We start from the raw sequence: 14,007 nt of genomic DNA on the forward strand, positions 1-14,007 counted from the left end.
CAATGAGCAAGGCCCCGTGTTCAAGCCCCTGTTCCGTACCTGATGGAGGAAAGCTTCATGAGTGGTGAAGCAGTGCTGTAGGTGTTTCTCTTTTACTATGTCTCTCACTCCCCTCTTGATTTCTGTTTCTTTCCAATAAATAAGAAAGAATATGTTTAAAAGACAATGTCTTTTATCATTATTATTATTATTATTTTAATTAATTAATTAATTTTATTATTATTATTTTTTCCATTCAAGAAAGGATCAATCAAAAAAACCATAGGGTAGGAGGGGTACAACTCCACACAATTCCCACCACCCAATCTCCATATCCCACCCCCTCCCCTGATAGCTTTCCCATTTTCCATCCCTCTGGGAGCACGGACCCAGGGTCATTGTGGGTTGCAGAAGGTAGAAGGTCTGGCTTCTGTAATTGCTTCCCCGCTGAACATGGGCGTTGACTGGTCGGTCCATACTCCCAGTCTGCCTCTCTCTTTCCCTAGTAGGGTGTGTCTCTGGAGAAGCTGAGCTCTAGGACACATTGGTGGGGTCTTCAATCCAGGGAAGCCTGGCCAGCATCCTGATAGCATCTGGAACCTGGTGACAGAAAAGAGAGTTAACATATGAAGCCAAACAAATTGTTGAGCAATCATGGACCCAAAGCTTGGAATAGTGGAGAGGAAGTGTTAGGGAGGTACTCACTGCAAACTCTAGTGTACTTCTGCTTTCAGGTATATATTTTGCAGTAGTTTATAGATACGTGTGAAGATATGCTCTCTCTCACAGAAACTGGTGTATATCTAGGTTTTGGGACTTTTTTAAAAAGTGAACCACCTGAGATGAAATTAGAGTATACTATGAAAGGAAAGGTCTCACCCAAGTAATGAAGCTGAAGGGTTGTCATTCCACACGTGAAGTCTCTGGACACAGTCTGAAGTGAAGCATGTTGAGGTGGCAATCGTTGGCGTTGGTTAGGTTGTGATCCGGCGGATGCAATATTATTTGATATGGATTGGAAGAGGCATACGGGAAAGTGGGCCCTATCCAAGGGTTTCAGGACTGGGGGAAGTAGGGGCTCTATAGTGGAGATGTGAGGTTCCTGCTGTCTTAGGGTTCCAAAAGACAATCGATCGTTAATGTTATCATCACATTATTTGGTAATTAGGTTAACTTTGAAAAGTCCTTTTGTTAGGGTTTGCTGTACAGTACCCAGTATCTTGTATACAGCTGTGCTATTGGTTGCTTCTGATTTACTTGGTCTAGGCTTTTGAGAGAGTCCGCATATCAATTACACAGCCTATATATTGAAAAGATTCAGTTTGTGTTTTGAAAAACATTCGAGACATACAATTAATTTTCCCCTTCTCGTATTAATTAACTACTGATTTATATGACTACATTTTACTAGGAGTGTACATAAACACCATTCCCACCACCAAAAGACTGTGACCCATCCCTCCCACCCACTCCCACCCCCCACTGTCCCAGGAAGCTGCATGTCTACCCCTCACCACAGGGTTTTTACTTTGGTGCCCTACTTACAATTTGGTCAGGTCCTGCTTTTAGTTTCCCTTTCAGATCTTCTTACTCAACTTCTGTTGATGAGTGGGATCATCCCATACTCATCTTTATCTTTCTGACTTAGCTCACTTAACATAATTCCTTCTAGCTCTGTCCAACATGGGTCAGAGAAGGTGGGTTCATTGTTCTTGATAGCTGAAAAGCTTCTGCACATCCAAAGAAACTATTAAACAAACAAAGAGACCCCTCACAGAATGGGAGAAGATCTTCACATGCCATACATCAGACAAGAAACTAATCACCAAAATATATAAAGAGCTCAGCAAACTTAGCACCAAAAAAGCAAATGACCCCATCCAAAAATGGGCAGAGGATATGAACAAAACATTCACTACAGAGGAGATCCAAAAGGCTAACAAACGTATGAAAAACTGCTCTAGGTCACTGATTGTCAGAGGAATGAAAATTAAGACAACACTAAGATACCACCTCACTCCTGTAAGAATGGCATACATCAAAAAGGACAGCAGCATCAAATGCTGGAGAGGTTGTGGGGACAGAGGAACCCTTTTACATTGCTGGTGGGAATGTAAATTGGTCCAGCCTCTGTGGAGAGCAGTCTGGAAAACTTTCAGAAGGCTAGACATGGACCTTCCATATGATCCAGTAATTCCTCTCCTGGGGTTATACCCCAAGGACTCCATAACACCCAATAAAAAAGAGGTGTGTACTCCTATGTTCATAGCAGCACAATTCATAATAGCTAAAACCTGGAAGCAACCCAGGTGCCCAACAACAGATGAGTGGTTGAGAAAGCTGTGGTATATATACACAATGGAATACTATGCAGCTATCAAGAACAATGAACCCACCTTCTCTGACCCATGTTGGACAGAGCTAGAAGGAATTATGTTAAGTGAGCTAAGTCAGAAAGATAAAGATGAGTATGGGATGATCCCACTCATCAACAGAAGTTGAGTAAGAAGATCTGAAAGGGAAACTAAAAGCAGGACCTGACCAAATTGTAAGTAGGGCACCAAAGTAAAAACCCTGTGGTGAGGGGTAGACATGCAGCTTCCTGGGACAGTGGGGGGTGGGAGTGGGTGGGAGGGATGGGTCACAGTCTTTTGGTGGTGGGAATGGTGTTTATGTACACTCCTAGCAAAATGTAGACATATAAATCACTAGTTAATTAATTTGAGAGGGGTAAAATTAATTGTATTTCTCAAAGTTTTTCAAAACACAAACCAAATCTTTTTAATATATAGGCTGTGTATTTGATATTATTATTACTATTTTTAATGCTAGAACAAAACTAGAAATCAAGGTCTTGTGGGTGGCCCGCACACTACAGTGTACAAGGATCCAGGTTCAAGCCCCTGGTTCCTACTTGCAGGGGTAAAGCTTTGTGGTCTGCAGGTGTCTCTATTTGTCTTTTTTCCTCTGTATCTCCTCCCTCTCAACTTTTGGCTGTCTCTATCCAATAAATAAAGCAATAAATAAATAAATGTTTAAAAAGAAGTAGAGGTGTTGAAACTTTTCTTCTTTATCAGTGCTGTGCAAACTTTGCTATAATTCAAAGGAACCTCTTAAGACTGTGACATAAAATTTCCTTTTATGTATTTGGTTTTTGTGGATTTGGAAGCTAAAACACTTATACTATATTTTGTTTTAATTTGGACGCAATGCATAATGTCTTCTTCAATGTATAAATGGAAAGGATTGGGCTATGGATGGATAATGTTTCTTCCTCTTGCGTCCCCAAACTTGCAGTTTTAAATAATAAGCTGGGACAATGGCAATAGAGGAAGAAGCTTCAGTGTTGTGTTATCTGTTTCCCACCCTCCTTGTCCTCTGCCTCTATTTAAATGAAAAAGTAGTCTAGAACAGTGAAATCAAGCATGAGTTAGACCCCATTTACATCAATACAAATGAACAAGGAAAAGAAACACCAAATAAATAAAAATTAAAATTGCATCAAGGATTGAGTGGTGGCTCACCCAGTGGAGTGTACATGTTACAGTGTCCATGTTAAAGGACCCAGCTTTAAGCCTCTGGTCCCAGCCTGCTGTGGGGGGTGGGGGTGTGTGTTTTCAAGTGGTAAAGCAGTGCTGCTGGTGTTTCTCTTTCTCCCTTTCTCACAACCCCCTTCCCTCTCAATTTCTCTGTCTCTATTCCATTAATAATTTTTTAAATTTGTGTATGATCTTTATTTATTGCATAGAGACATCCAGAAATCGAGAAGGGAGGGGGTGATAGTAAGAGAGACAGAGAGAGACCTGCAACACTGCTTCACCACTCACAAAGCTTTCCCTCTGCAGCTGGGGACTGGGGGCTGGAGCCCAGGTCCGTGCACATTGTAACATGTACACTCAGCTGGGTACAGCATCACCCCACCCCTTAAGTATTTTTTTAATATTCTTTTTTTAAAGATTTTTAAAAAATATTTATTTAGTCCCTTCTGTTGCCCTTGTTTTATTGTTGTAGTTATTGTTGTTGTTATTGATGTCATTGTGTTGGATAGGACAGAGAGAAATGGCGAGAGGAGGGGAAGACTGAGGGGGAGAGAAAGATAGACGCCAGCAGACCTGCTTCACCGCCTTTGAAGGGATTCCCTGCAGGTGGGGAGCCGGAGGCATGAACGGTGATCCTTAATGCGGGTCCTTGCGCTTCATGCCACCTGTGCATAATCCGCTGTGCTACCACCCAACTCCCTTAAGTATTTTTTTAATCACCTTTTTAGCTAAAAACATACCCACTCTCTCTCTCTCTGAAAAAAAAAAAAAAGATTACTTGATTTATGGAAGAGAGAACCCAGGCCAGTATTCTGGCATATGTGATGCTAGTAATCCAATTTTAGACCTTCTACTTGCGAGTCCAACACTTAATTTGCTGTACCACCTCCTGGGCCTTTCCCCTCACCCCCTTTTATAAACCACCAGGATTATTGCTGGGATTCAGTACCTGTACAACTCCACCATTTCTAGTAGTCATTTTTCTTCCTTTTCTATTTTTTTTTTTTATAAAAGTTAGAGAAAGAAATAGGGAAAGAGAGAAGAACAGATACTTGCAGTACTGTTCCACTGTTCATGGAACTTTTCCTCTTTCAAGTTGGGACCAGGCATTTGAACCCAGTTCCTTTTGTATGGTAATGTGTGCCTTCTACCATGAGCCACCACACAGCCCCCTAAATTACATATATTTTTAATTTTTTAAATTATCTTTATTGTATAGAGACAGCCAGAAATCGAGAGGGAAGGGGGAAATAGTGAGGGAGAGTGACAGAGCGACACCTGCTGCACTGCTTCACCACTTGCAAAGCTTTCCTCCTGCAGGTGGGGACCAGGGCTCAAACCTGGGTCCTTGTGCATTGTAACATGTGTGCTCAACCAGGTGCTCCACCATCTTGCCCCATTTATATTTAGCCAAAATAATTGTTTAAAAAAAACAACATTAAATCATTTACATGTAAGGTAAGTAATACTTTAGTGTTATAAAAAAGTAAGTTCTGACCCATGACATATATATAGATAGAGACGGGGAGGGGGAGATAGAGAAGATATAGACACCTTCAGGGCAGAGGGTAGATAGCATAATGGTTATGCAAACAGACTCTCATGCCTGAGGCTCCAAAGTCCCAGGTTCAATCCCCTGCACCACCATAAGCCCTCAGAGCTAAACAGTGAAAAAAAAAAAAAAAAAGACACCTTCAGGCCTTCCTCACCACTTGTGAAGCTTCCCCTTTGCAAGTGGGGATCAGAGGCTTGAACCTAGGACCTTGTGCACTGTAATGTGTGCATTTAACCAGGTGTACCACCACCTGGCCCCGACCCATGACATCCTTAAAAGAGTTTCGAGGACCCATATTTATCCCTTGATCATATTTTGAGAAGTACTTTTCCAAAGGATACACCCACTTTTATTTTCAAAAGGTTGAATTGCCCATTTTTCTTAAAATGACATTAAGATATATACTAATCATGACAGTCATACACCTTCAGCCACCCCAAGGCACTGGTACAGGGACTCGGGCCAGGGTCAAGAACGATCTGGTCGCAGTCTGCCTCTGAGACACTTCCTGTCCAGTCATCTGCAGGACCGGTGGATGTTGATCCAGAGTACCAACAGATTTGGACAGGGAACTTTTTAAACTTAAGCAAATGTTTCGCAATCAGACATGAATACCTTCCCTACCTTCATGTTTGAAGAACCCAAATTTGAAGTCCATGACAAACCCCAGTCTTGAAGAAGTGATATATGATTTATCTGGTAATTGGTCCTAGATTAGGTTTATAACTGTTGGAAGTATCAGAAAATAAACATACATTTCACCACTGTCAGATGTTCTTTTAATCCTAGTTCCATATAAATATGGTGAGGCTAGTATGCAAAAAAAAAAAAAGATATGCCCTTATCATTCATGTGGACACATTTTAAAAAAGTCTCTTAAGGGGAGTCGGGCGGTAGCGCAGCGGGTTAAGCGCAGGTGGCGCAAAGCACAAGGACCGGCATAAGGATCCCGGTTCGAACCCCGGCTCCCCACCTGCAGGGGAGTCGCTTCACAGGCGGTGAAGCAGGTCTGCAGGTGTCTATCTTTCTCTCCTCTTCTCTGTCTTCCACTCCTCTCTCCATTTCTCTCTGTCCTATCCAACAACGACAACAACAATAATAACTACAACAATAAAACAACAAAGGCAACAAAAGAGAATAAATAAAATAAATATTTAAAAAAAAAAAAAAAGTCTCTTAAGGATTTTAATATGATACAGTATAACTGAATAGAAGCTCACTTTGCTTTTCTCCTTTCTTTCCTCCCTCCCTCCCTCCCTCCCTCTCTCTCTTCCTTTCCTTCCACCAGGGCTATTTTTTTTTGGGGGGGGTTATGGGGGGCTTAATGCCTGCATAACAACCTCACTGCTCCTAGTTATTTTTTCTTTTTTTTCTTTTCTTTCTTTTCTTTCTTCTTCTTCTTCTTCTTCTTCTTCTTCTTCTTCTTCTTCTTCTTCTTCTTCTTCTTCTTCTTCTTCTTCTTCTTCTTCCTCTTCTTCTTCCTCTTCCTCTTCCTCTTCCTCTTCCTCTTCTTTTCCTATTCTGGTAGAGATGGCAGTTCTTCAGTCCTGTAGGAGTTTTACATTGCTCTGTTTAATATGAGATTTTCTTCCATTTTCTCTTGGTCCAGCAGTGTAGGTAATTTATTCTGTGTTCTCACTGTTTGACTGAGGCTTGTAACTGCTCAGCAGCCATTAGGATGCTGTGGATCAGGATATAGGGCTGATGTTCTGGGTCTAGGCAATGGCAGTGTAGTGTGCTGACTATTGCTTTGGAAAATGAATTCCAATATGGCTGCATCTACCAGAGCTCTAGCAAACTACTGTGCATTCAAGAGGGCTGCAACTATAAATTCCCCTCTTCCACTTTTTACGACTTTTTGTGTTGTTGTAGCTAGCAATATCAGAATTCCAGTACAGCCTGCTCCCTTACCATCAGATTAGAATTCTTTATTTTATAGATTTTGTCTGAGTTTAGTTTATTGTAATCTGGAAGGGTCTTTATATTCTTGAGAGAGGGCATCTTTCCTTTCCCCGTTATATGCATATTGCCTTTTGTCCCTTGCTGCAGAAAGTCTGTATGTGTGTTTTTCCATATATTATTACAGGTTTACTGTTGATGCTGGGAGGAGAAAAAACAGTCAAAACATCTTGGTTTCACCCTCTAAATTGTAAACTACAGTGTAAAGTAGAAGCTAACTTTTAAAATGTTACACTGTTTTTACATCTGTATAGAGAATATGATGTAAAAATAGTATATAAGCTTGATTTTTGTATATAACTATTTTGCTCAAATGCATTTTATTACTTAGAAAAAGCTTCTGTATGTGTGTATGTATGTGTTTGTATGCATTGTGTGTGTGTGTGTAACTGTACTACTGAAATCTTGAAATTTTGTGAACCAATTTTAAATCAGTTTATGAAGGACTTTTTTTTTTTTTTTCCTCCTCCAGGGTTATTGCTGGGCTCAGTGCCTTCACCATGAATCCACCGCTCCTGGAGGCCATTTTTTCCCCCCTTTTGTTGCCCTTGTTGTAGCTTCATTGTGGTTATTATTATTGCCCTTGTTGACGCAATTCGTTGTTGGATAGGACAGAGAGAAATGGAGAGAGGAGGGGAAGACAGAGAGGGGGAGAGAAAGATAGACACCTGCAGACCTGCTTCACCGCCTGTGAAGCAACTCCCCTGCAGGTGGGGAGCCGGGGTCTCGAACCGGGATCCTTACGCCGGTCCCTGCACTTTGCGCCACCGCCCGACCCCCTATGAAGGACTTTTAAAATCCCCACTTGCACAGGGGAAAGCTTCATAACTGATGGTACAGTGCTGCAGGTGCCCCCCCCCCCCGTCTTTATCAGAAAAGAAAGAAAAAAGGACTAAAAAAAGAAAAGTCCATCAGGAGTGGTAGAGTTGTGCAAACACTGAACTCCAGCAATAACCCTGATGGCAAAAAATAAAAATAGGAAAAGGTTTTGTACCTTATTTTTTAAAAAACGACTATTTGAGTTATAACTTATATACCATAAATGTTATACTTTAAAGAAGTATACAGTGCATTGAGGCTGGGTGGTGGCACACCTGGTTGAGTGCATGTTACAGTGTGCAAGGACCCGGGTTCAAGCCCCTGGTCTCCACCTGCAGGAGGAAAGCTTCACAAGTGGTGGAGCAGGGCTGCAGGTGTCTCTCTGTCTCTCTCCCTTTCTACCTCCCCCATCCTTCTTGATTTCTGGCTGTTTCTATCCAAAAAAATAAATAAAGATAATTAAGCAAATTAAAGTATACAATGCATTAATTTTCTTCAGAAAATTCATCAGTTTTTGCAGTGAAGAAAAATCAACTTGAAAATGCAAACTGTTAAAATACTAATATTTGTTTATATTTAGAACATGAATTTGCTTTCGGATGCTCGTTCTGCAAGAATGTACCGAGATGAATTGGATGCATTACGAGAAAAGGCTATCAGGGTTGATAAGCTTGAAAGTGAAGTCAGTAGATATAAAGAGAGATTACATGATATTGAATTTTATAAGGCAAGAGTTGAGGTATGTTGAGTAATTTTAATTATTCACAATTTTTTTAAAGTCAATTCTTTAGTGCATTTAATAGACACAAGGAAATATTCAAATATTTAGCGAGCCATAAGTAACCTCAGGTAATTACGATTAACATTTCTTTCAAAAAGGGATTAATTAAATGCTATTAACTAGTATGAAATTTGATGAGATGCTTTCATTTTCTAATATGTAATCTTAGGAAGTCTTTCTCTCATAGTCAAAATGCCATTATTTGTCTCTATTAATTTCAAAATTGTTCCTAAAAATTAAAGCAAAATATTTCAGATAACTCCTCAACTCAATACTAAATTAAGATCAACAAAGACTGCAAATACACACAGACACACACACATACATAAAAACATACACACACACAGTAGCAATTTTTCCTTCTTGGTAAGACTGCAGTTCACTGTTACATAAAGTTGAATTTTACACCCAGAATTCAACAGTCTTTACATCGGCTAGTGTTGTTCCTTTCTTGGTTAATAAACATAAGCATCATAAACAGTGAAGAATTTAGTTAGGTTTAGGATGAGGATAAGAAGCGAAGAACATGCAAGAAGACAGCAAGTATTTCTATTATTTGTTAGTAAATAGAGGCAGCTTAATGTTTTATCTGACAGTAAATAATTTTTATTTCAAAACTTTAAAAAAGATAATAGGTGTTAACACATTGTGATGAAATCTACTTGAAATGTTTATAGGAATTAAAAGAAGACAATCAAGTTTTATTAGAGACAAAAACCATGTTGGAAGACCAATTAGAAGGAACTCGAGCTCGTTCAGATAAATTACATGAACTAGAAAAAGAGAATTTACAACTAAAGGCTAAACTACATGATATGGAGATGGTAAGTGTTATAAAGTAGACTGGTTACCTGTTACCTAAGGAAAAAAATTAAAAATTCACGTTATTTGCCAATACTAACAAATTGGCTTATAGCTTTGAAGCTTTAACTGAGAAAAAATAAATAAGGAGATGGTTTAGTAGGTAGAATACATGACTTCAGTGCACTAGTCCCTGGGTTTAAACCCCAGCACCACATGAAAGTTCCAAGGACAGGCAGAACTCCATGGATTTTAGATCTGTTCTTTAGTTTGTCTCTCGCTTTCTTCTCTTTACCTAAGAAAAATCCCTAGTAAAGGGACTAGGATATAGCACACCTGATAGAGCACACATTTTTTTGTGGGCAGGGACCACACACATGTAATCCCTGGACTCCCTATGGGGGCACCTGAAGAGGGGAAGCTTCATGAGTGATGGAGCAGTGCTGTGGTGTCTCTCTCCTTCTGTCTTACCCTTTATCTTAAAAAAAAAAAAAAAAAAGCAGCCTAGTAAGTGACACAGTGGAAAAAGTACTAGACTCCCAGGCATGAGTCTCTGAGTTCACTGCATCACGTGTGCCATAGTATTGCTCCAGTTCTCTCTCTCAAATAAATAAATATTATTCTTTTTATTATTATTATTTTTTTTAAACAGTCCTCCATGACTTTAGAACTGCTGGGAGGCATGGAGTTAGGTTGCAAATGGTAGAGGAGGCACAATGGACTGATAACCCTCTGGGACATCAGTAGTGAATGTATTATGGCAAAATATATTTACCAGATGGTAAGCCAACAAGTCAAAATAAGTCAGAAGAGCCTTAACAAAGGGGAAAAAAAGGAGAGAGAAAGAGAGAGTCCAGGAGTGGTAGAGTCAGGTAAGTGTGAAGCCTCAGCAAAAATCCTGGCAGGAAAACAAATGCCCATGTAAGTTATTTTGTAAATATGCATATAAATTATTTGCTAAAATTTAGATGGTCAGGAATATTTTATATTAGTAACAAAATATATTGACTGAATAAGAGCTTTCAGTGTTCCCTCCAAAATCACTTTAGAAGGATGTCAGATACTTGATGTTGACTAGCAGTGATACCTGATTGTTGCTTTTAAACTGAAAATTTAACTAATAAGAGATTAGTTTGAGTGGGCTGAATGATAGTTCATTCAGTAGAGCATGTATCTTAGCATACATGCTTTACTGAGTTTTTCCCCATACATGGGGAAAACTCCATGGGAGATAAAGTGGCACTGTGTACTTTTTTCAAATGAAACTTTAAAAAGAATGAAAAAAGTCAGCCTCGGAATGATGGAATCTTGAATGTGTGATTCATTAGTGCTGCAACATGTATATATAAGTATATGTGTGTGTATGTACATACACACGCGCACACACACACACACACACACATATGAGTTTGACATTACACTATTTCTTAGTTTTCTCTTCTTTCCCTACTCCCTGCAATTAAAAAAGGAGCGTGATATGGATAGAAAAAAGATTGAGGAATTAATGGAAGAAAATATGACTTTGGAAATGGCACAGAAACAAAGTATGGATGAATCATTACATCTTGGATGGGAACTGGAACAGATATCCAAAACTAGTGAAATATCTGAAGGTATTGTCAGTATTTTATTTAACTGAGTAAAGAAATGAAGTTGTAGTTGTGTATACATTTCTGGATTTTTTCATTTTTTGAAGTTCTTTATTTTCCTCAACTGGAAATATTTTAGAAGACCACCTCTCTCTAGGTAGGACATCATAGAATAGTTTATTCCTGTATCATTATATTATAACTTTTTGAGTATACAACAGATTTGATTAGTTGTTTAGACACCATTTCATGTTAATATCACAAGTAACTGAGATATCATTTAACCACTTATTAAGTAGAAAAGTCCTATTAGGTGGACAGTATATTCTTCAAATTAGAGCAAGCCTCATCAGAGAAATGCAAATAAAGAGTACAGTGAAAAACAATTTTATACCTCTGAGAATGTCATACATTAGAAAGGATAGTGACAAGGATGTGAGGGAAAAGGAAACCTTTACACTGATGGTGGGGATAGAAATTCTCTGGCCCCTGTGGAAAATAGTCTGGTGCTTTCCCAGAACACTAGAAATGGACCTACCCTAAAAATAGTTATTGCCAACTGAAAAGCATCATCCACAGGACCAGAAACCAAAACTTCTTATTTTAAAAGTTGTTCTGTTGAGATATATTTAGATTATTCCACTTGGAAAAATGAAGTAGATTTTGCTCTTTATACCTAAGTTTAGCAGAGATTATTTAGAGAAAACCCTTTCTTGCCTTTCTCAGAATCATATATATTTTTTTCCCTCCCTTCAATCTGCCTTCCTTTAACTTTTATGACTCGGTATAAAATATGCTTTATGCTTGTGATTTAACTCACAGTGCATATGTGAGATAGACAAAATAAATTACTATTTTATACAAATAATCAGCTATGCACTTACGTTAAATTGGCTTGGGGATTGCCAACTAGTTAATTTCTTTTTTTAAAATTATTTTTATTTATTTATTGGATGGAGATAGCCATAAATTGAAGGAAAAGAGTGATAAAGAGAGAGAGAGAGAGAGACAGAGCAACACTGCTTCATCACTGGTGAAGCTTCCCCCTTGCAGGTGGGACTGTTGGCTTGAACCTGGGTCCTTGTGCATTGTAACGTGTACTCAACCAAGTGTGCCACCACCCAGCCCTGCTAGTTAATTTCTCATGAGGTTAGAATTATAGTTTCTTTAGTCTGTTTTTCTTTTTTTTTTTTAAACTTGTTCCTGCATTAAAGGTCAAGGTTTGCCTTCATTATTTGTTGCTACTTTTTCATTATATTTATCTCATACAGTTTTACATACTTACATAAAGTTAAGTGCTAAGTGTATAGTGCATTTATATAGTGTTTTAAATAGTAAAGAGTAAAAATAAGCTTGTGATATAATTTTGATATTATAGCACCACAGAAATCCTTGGGCCATGAGGTGAATGAGTTGACATCAAGTAGATTATTAAAGCTGGAGATGGAAAACCAGAGTTTGACGAAAACTGTAGAAGAGCTTCGGAGTGCTATGGATTCTGCAGAAGGCAGCACTTCCAAAATACTGAAAATGGAAAAAGAAAATCAAAGACTAAGCAAAAAAGTAAATATCATGTTTAGTATAAGTAAAAGGACACCATAGTAGAACATTTCCTAGTCTTTCATGTGTCTTAATGTTATTTTCACTTACTATGGAAAAATTTCAATATATGTAAATATGAAGTGTATGTATGAACTCCTATACTTACTAAGCTTTACAATTTCTAATAGTCTTATTTTACCTATGCTTAGTATTCCCATGACTGCCAAGTTTTTTTTTTTGGTTTTTTTTTTTTGAGAATTTATTAGGGACTGGGTGCTGGCACACCTGGTTAAGTGCACATGTTACAATGCACAAGGACCTGGGTTCAAGACCCCGGAACCCACCTGCAGGGAGAAAGCTTTGTGAGTGGTGAAGCAGTGCTGTAGATGTCTCTCTGTCTTCCACCCTCTCTATCTCCCCTTTCCCTCTTGATTTCTGGCTGTCTCTATCCAATAAATAAATAAATATAGTAAAAATAAAAAAAAAAGAATTTATTTATTTACAAGAAAGAGCCTAAGTGCTCTGGCATATCTGATGTGCACTATCAAACGGAGACATTAATCTTGGAAGTCCATTGCTCTCCTCTATGCCACCACCTGAGCCATTTTGAAGTAAATTCTATATATGGTGTGATGTCACCCCAAAATAACTTAGTATATGTGTCTCAAAATTAAGAACAGTTTTTTAAAAAATTGAATTATTTTTAAATTGAATTTTTAAATATGATATGGGAATTGAATCCAGAGTTCTGAGTATATATCCTATCACTGATCCATCTTCCAGACTCAATTTTTCTTTTGCATTTTTTTTTTTTTTTGCCTCCACGGTTATCACTGGGGTTCGGGTGCCTGCATTACAAACCCACTGCTCCTGGAAGCTATTTGTTCCCTTTTGTTGCCTTGTTGTTTATCATTGTTGTTGTTATTGCTGTCCTTGTTATTATTGTTATTGCTGTCTTGTTGGATAGAACAGAGAGAATTCAAAAGAGGAGGGGAAGACGGGGGGGAGAGAAAGACACCTGCAGACCTGCTTCACCACTTGTGAAGCATCCCCCTTGCAGGTGGGGAGCCAGGGGCTCCAACTGGGATCTTTACGCCTGAGCTTCATGCCATGTACTTAACCCACTGCACTAAGGTCCCCCTCCTGCCCCTCTTTTGCATTTTTAAGGCAGAGAAAGTGAAAGACACTAAAGCATCTGATCACTATCTATGAATTCCTTTCTTTTTCTCTCTCATATAGAAATGTTCACACATTCTCTATAGCACTGCTCATCTCTGATTTATGGTAGTTTAGTGTTGGGAATTGCCCCTGGTCCCTCTGATACTAAGAGTGAAAATCTGTTAGGTAAATTGATCTCTCCCAGCCCAATAGAGATTTTTTTTTTTTTCCACCAGAGTTATTGCTGGAGCTCAGTGCCTGCAAGATGAATACACCGTTCCTAGC

General features: G+C 38.8%; 1 protein-coding gene across 5 annotated transcripts in view; it reads left to right on the plus strand.

Moving 5' to 3' along the window:
- CCDC88A (coiled-coil domain containing 88A) overlaps nt 1–14,007 on the plus strand; it is a 143,471-nt gene that overhangs the window by 61,082 nt on the left and 68,382 nt on the right. For all 5 annotated transcript variants that reach the window (XM_060187247.1, XM_060187246.1, XM_007525464.3 and 2 more), the window contains 4 exons: nt 8,432–8,590; nt 9,310–9,456; nt 10,902–11,046; nt 12,401–12,585. In XM_060187247.1, coding sequence (XP_060043230.1) covers nt 8,432–8,590; nt 9,310–9,456; nt 10,902–11,046; nt 12,401–12,585 — 636 coding nt within the window. The remainder of the gene's footprint in view (nt 1–8,431; nt 8,591–9,309; nt 9,457–10,901; nt 11,047–12,400; nt 12,586–14,007) is intronic.

Source organism: Erinaceus europaeus, chromosome 3, assembly GCF_950295315.1.
Source record: "Erinaceus europaeus chromosome 3, mEriEur2.1, whole genome shotgun sequence".
Classification (NCBI taxonomy): Eukaryota; Metazoa; Chordata; class Mammalia; order Eulipotyphla; family Erinaceidae; genus Erinaceus; species Erinaceus europaeus.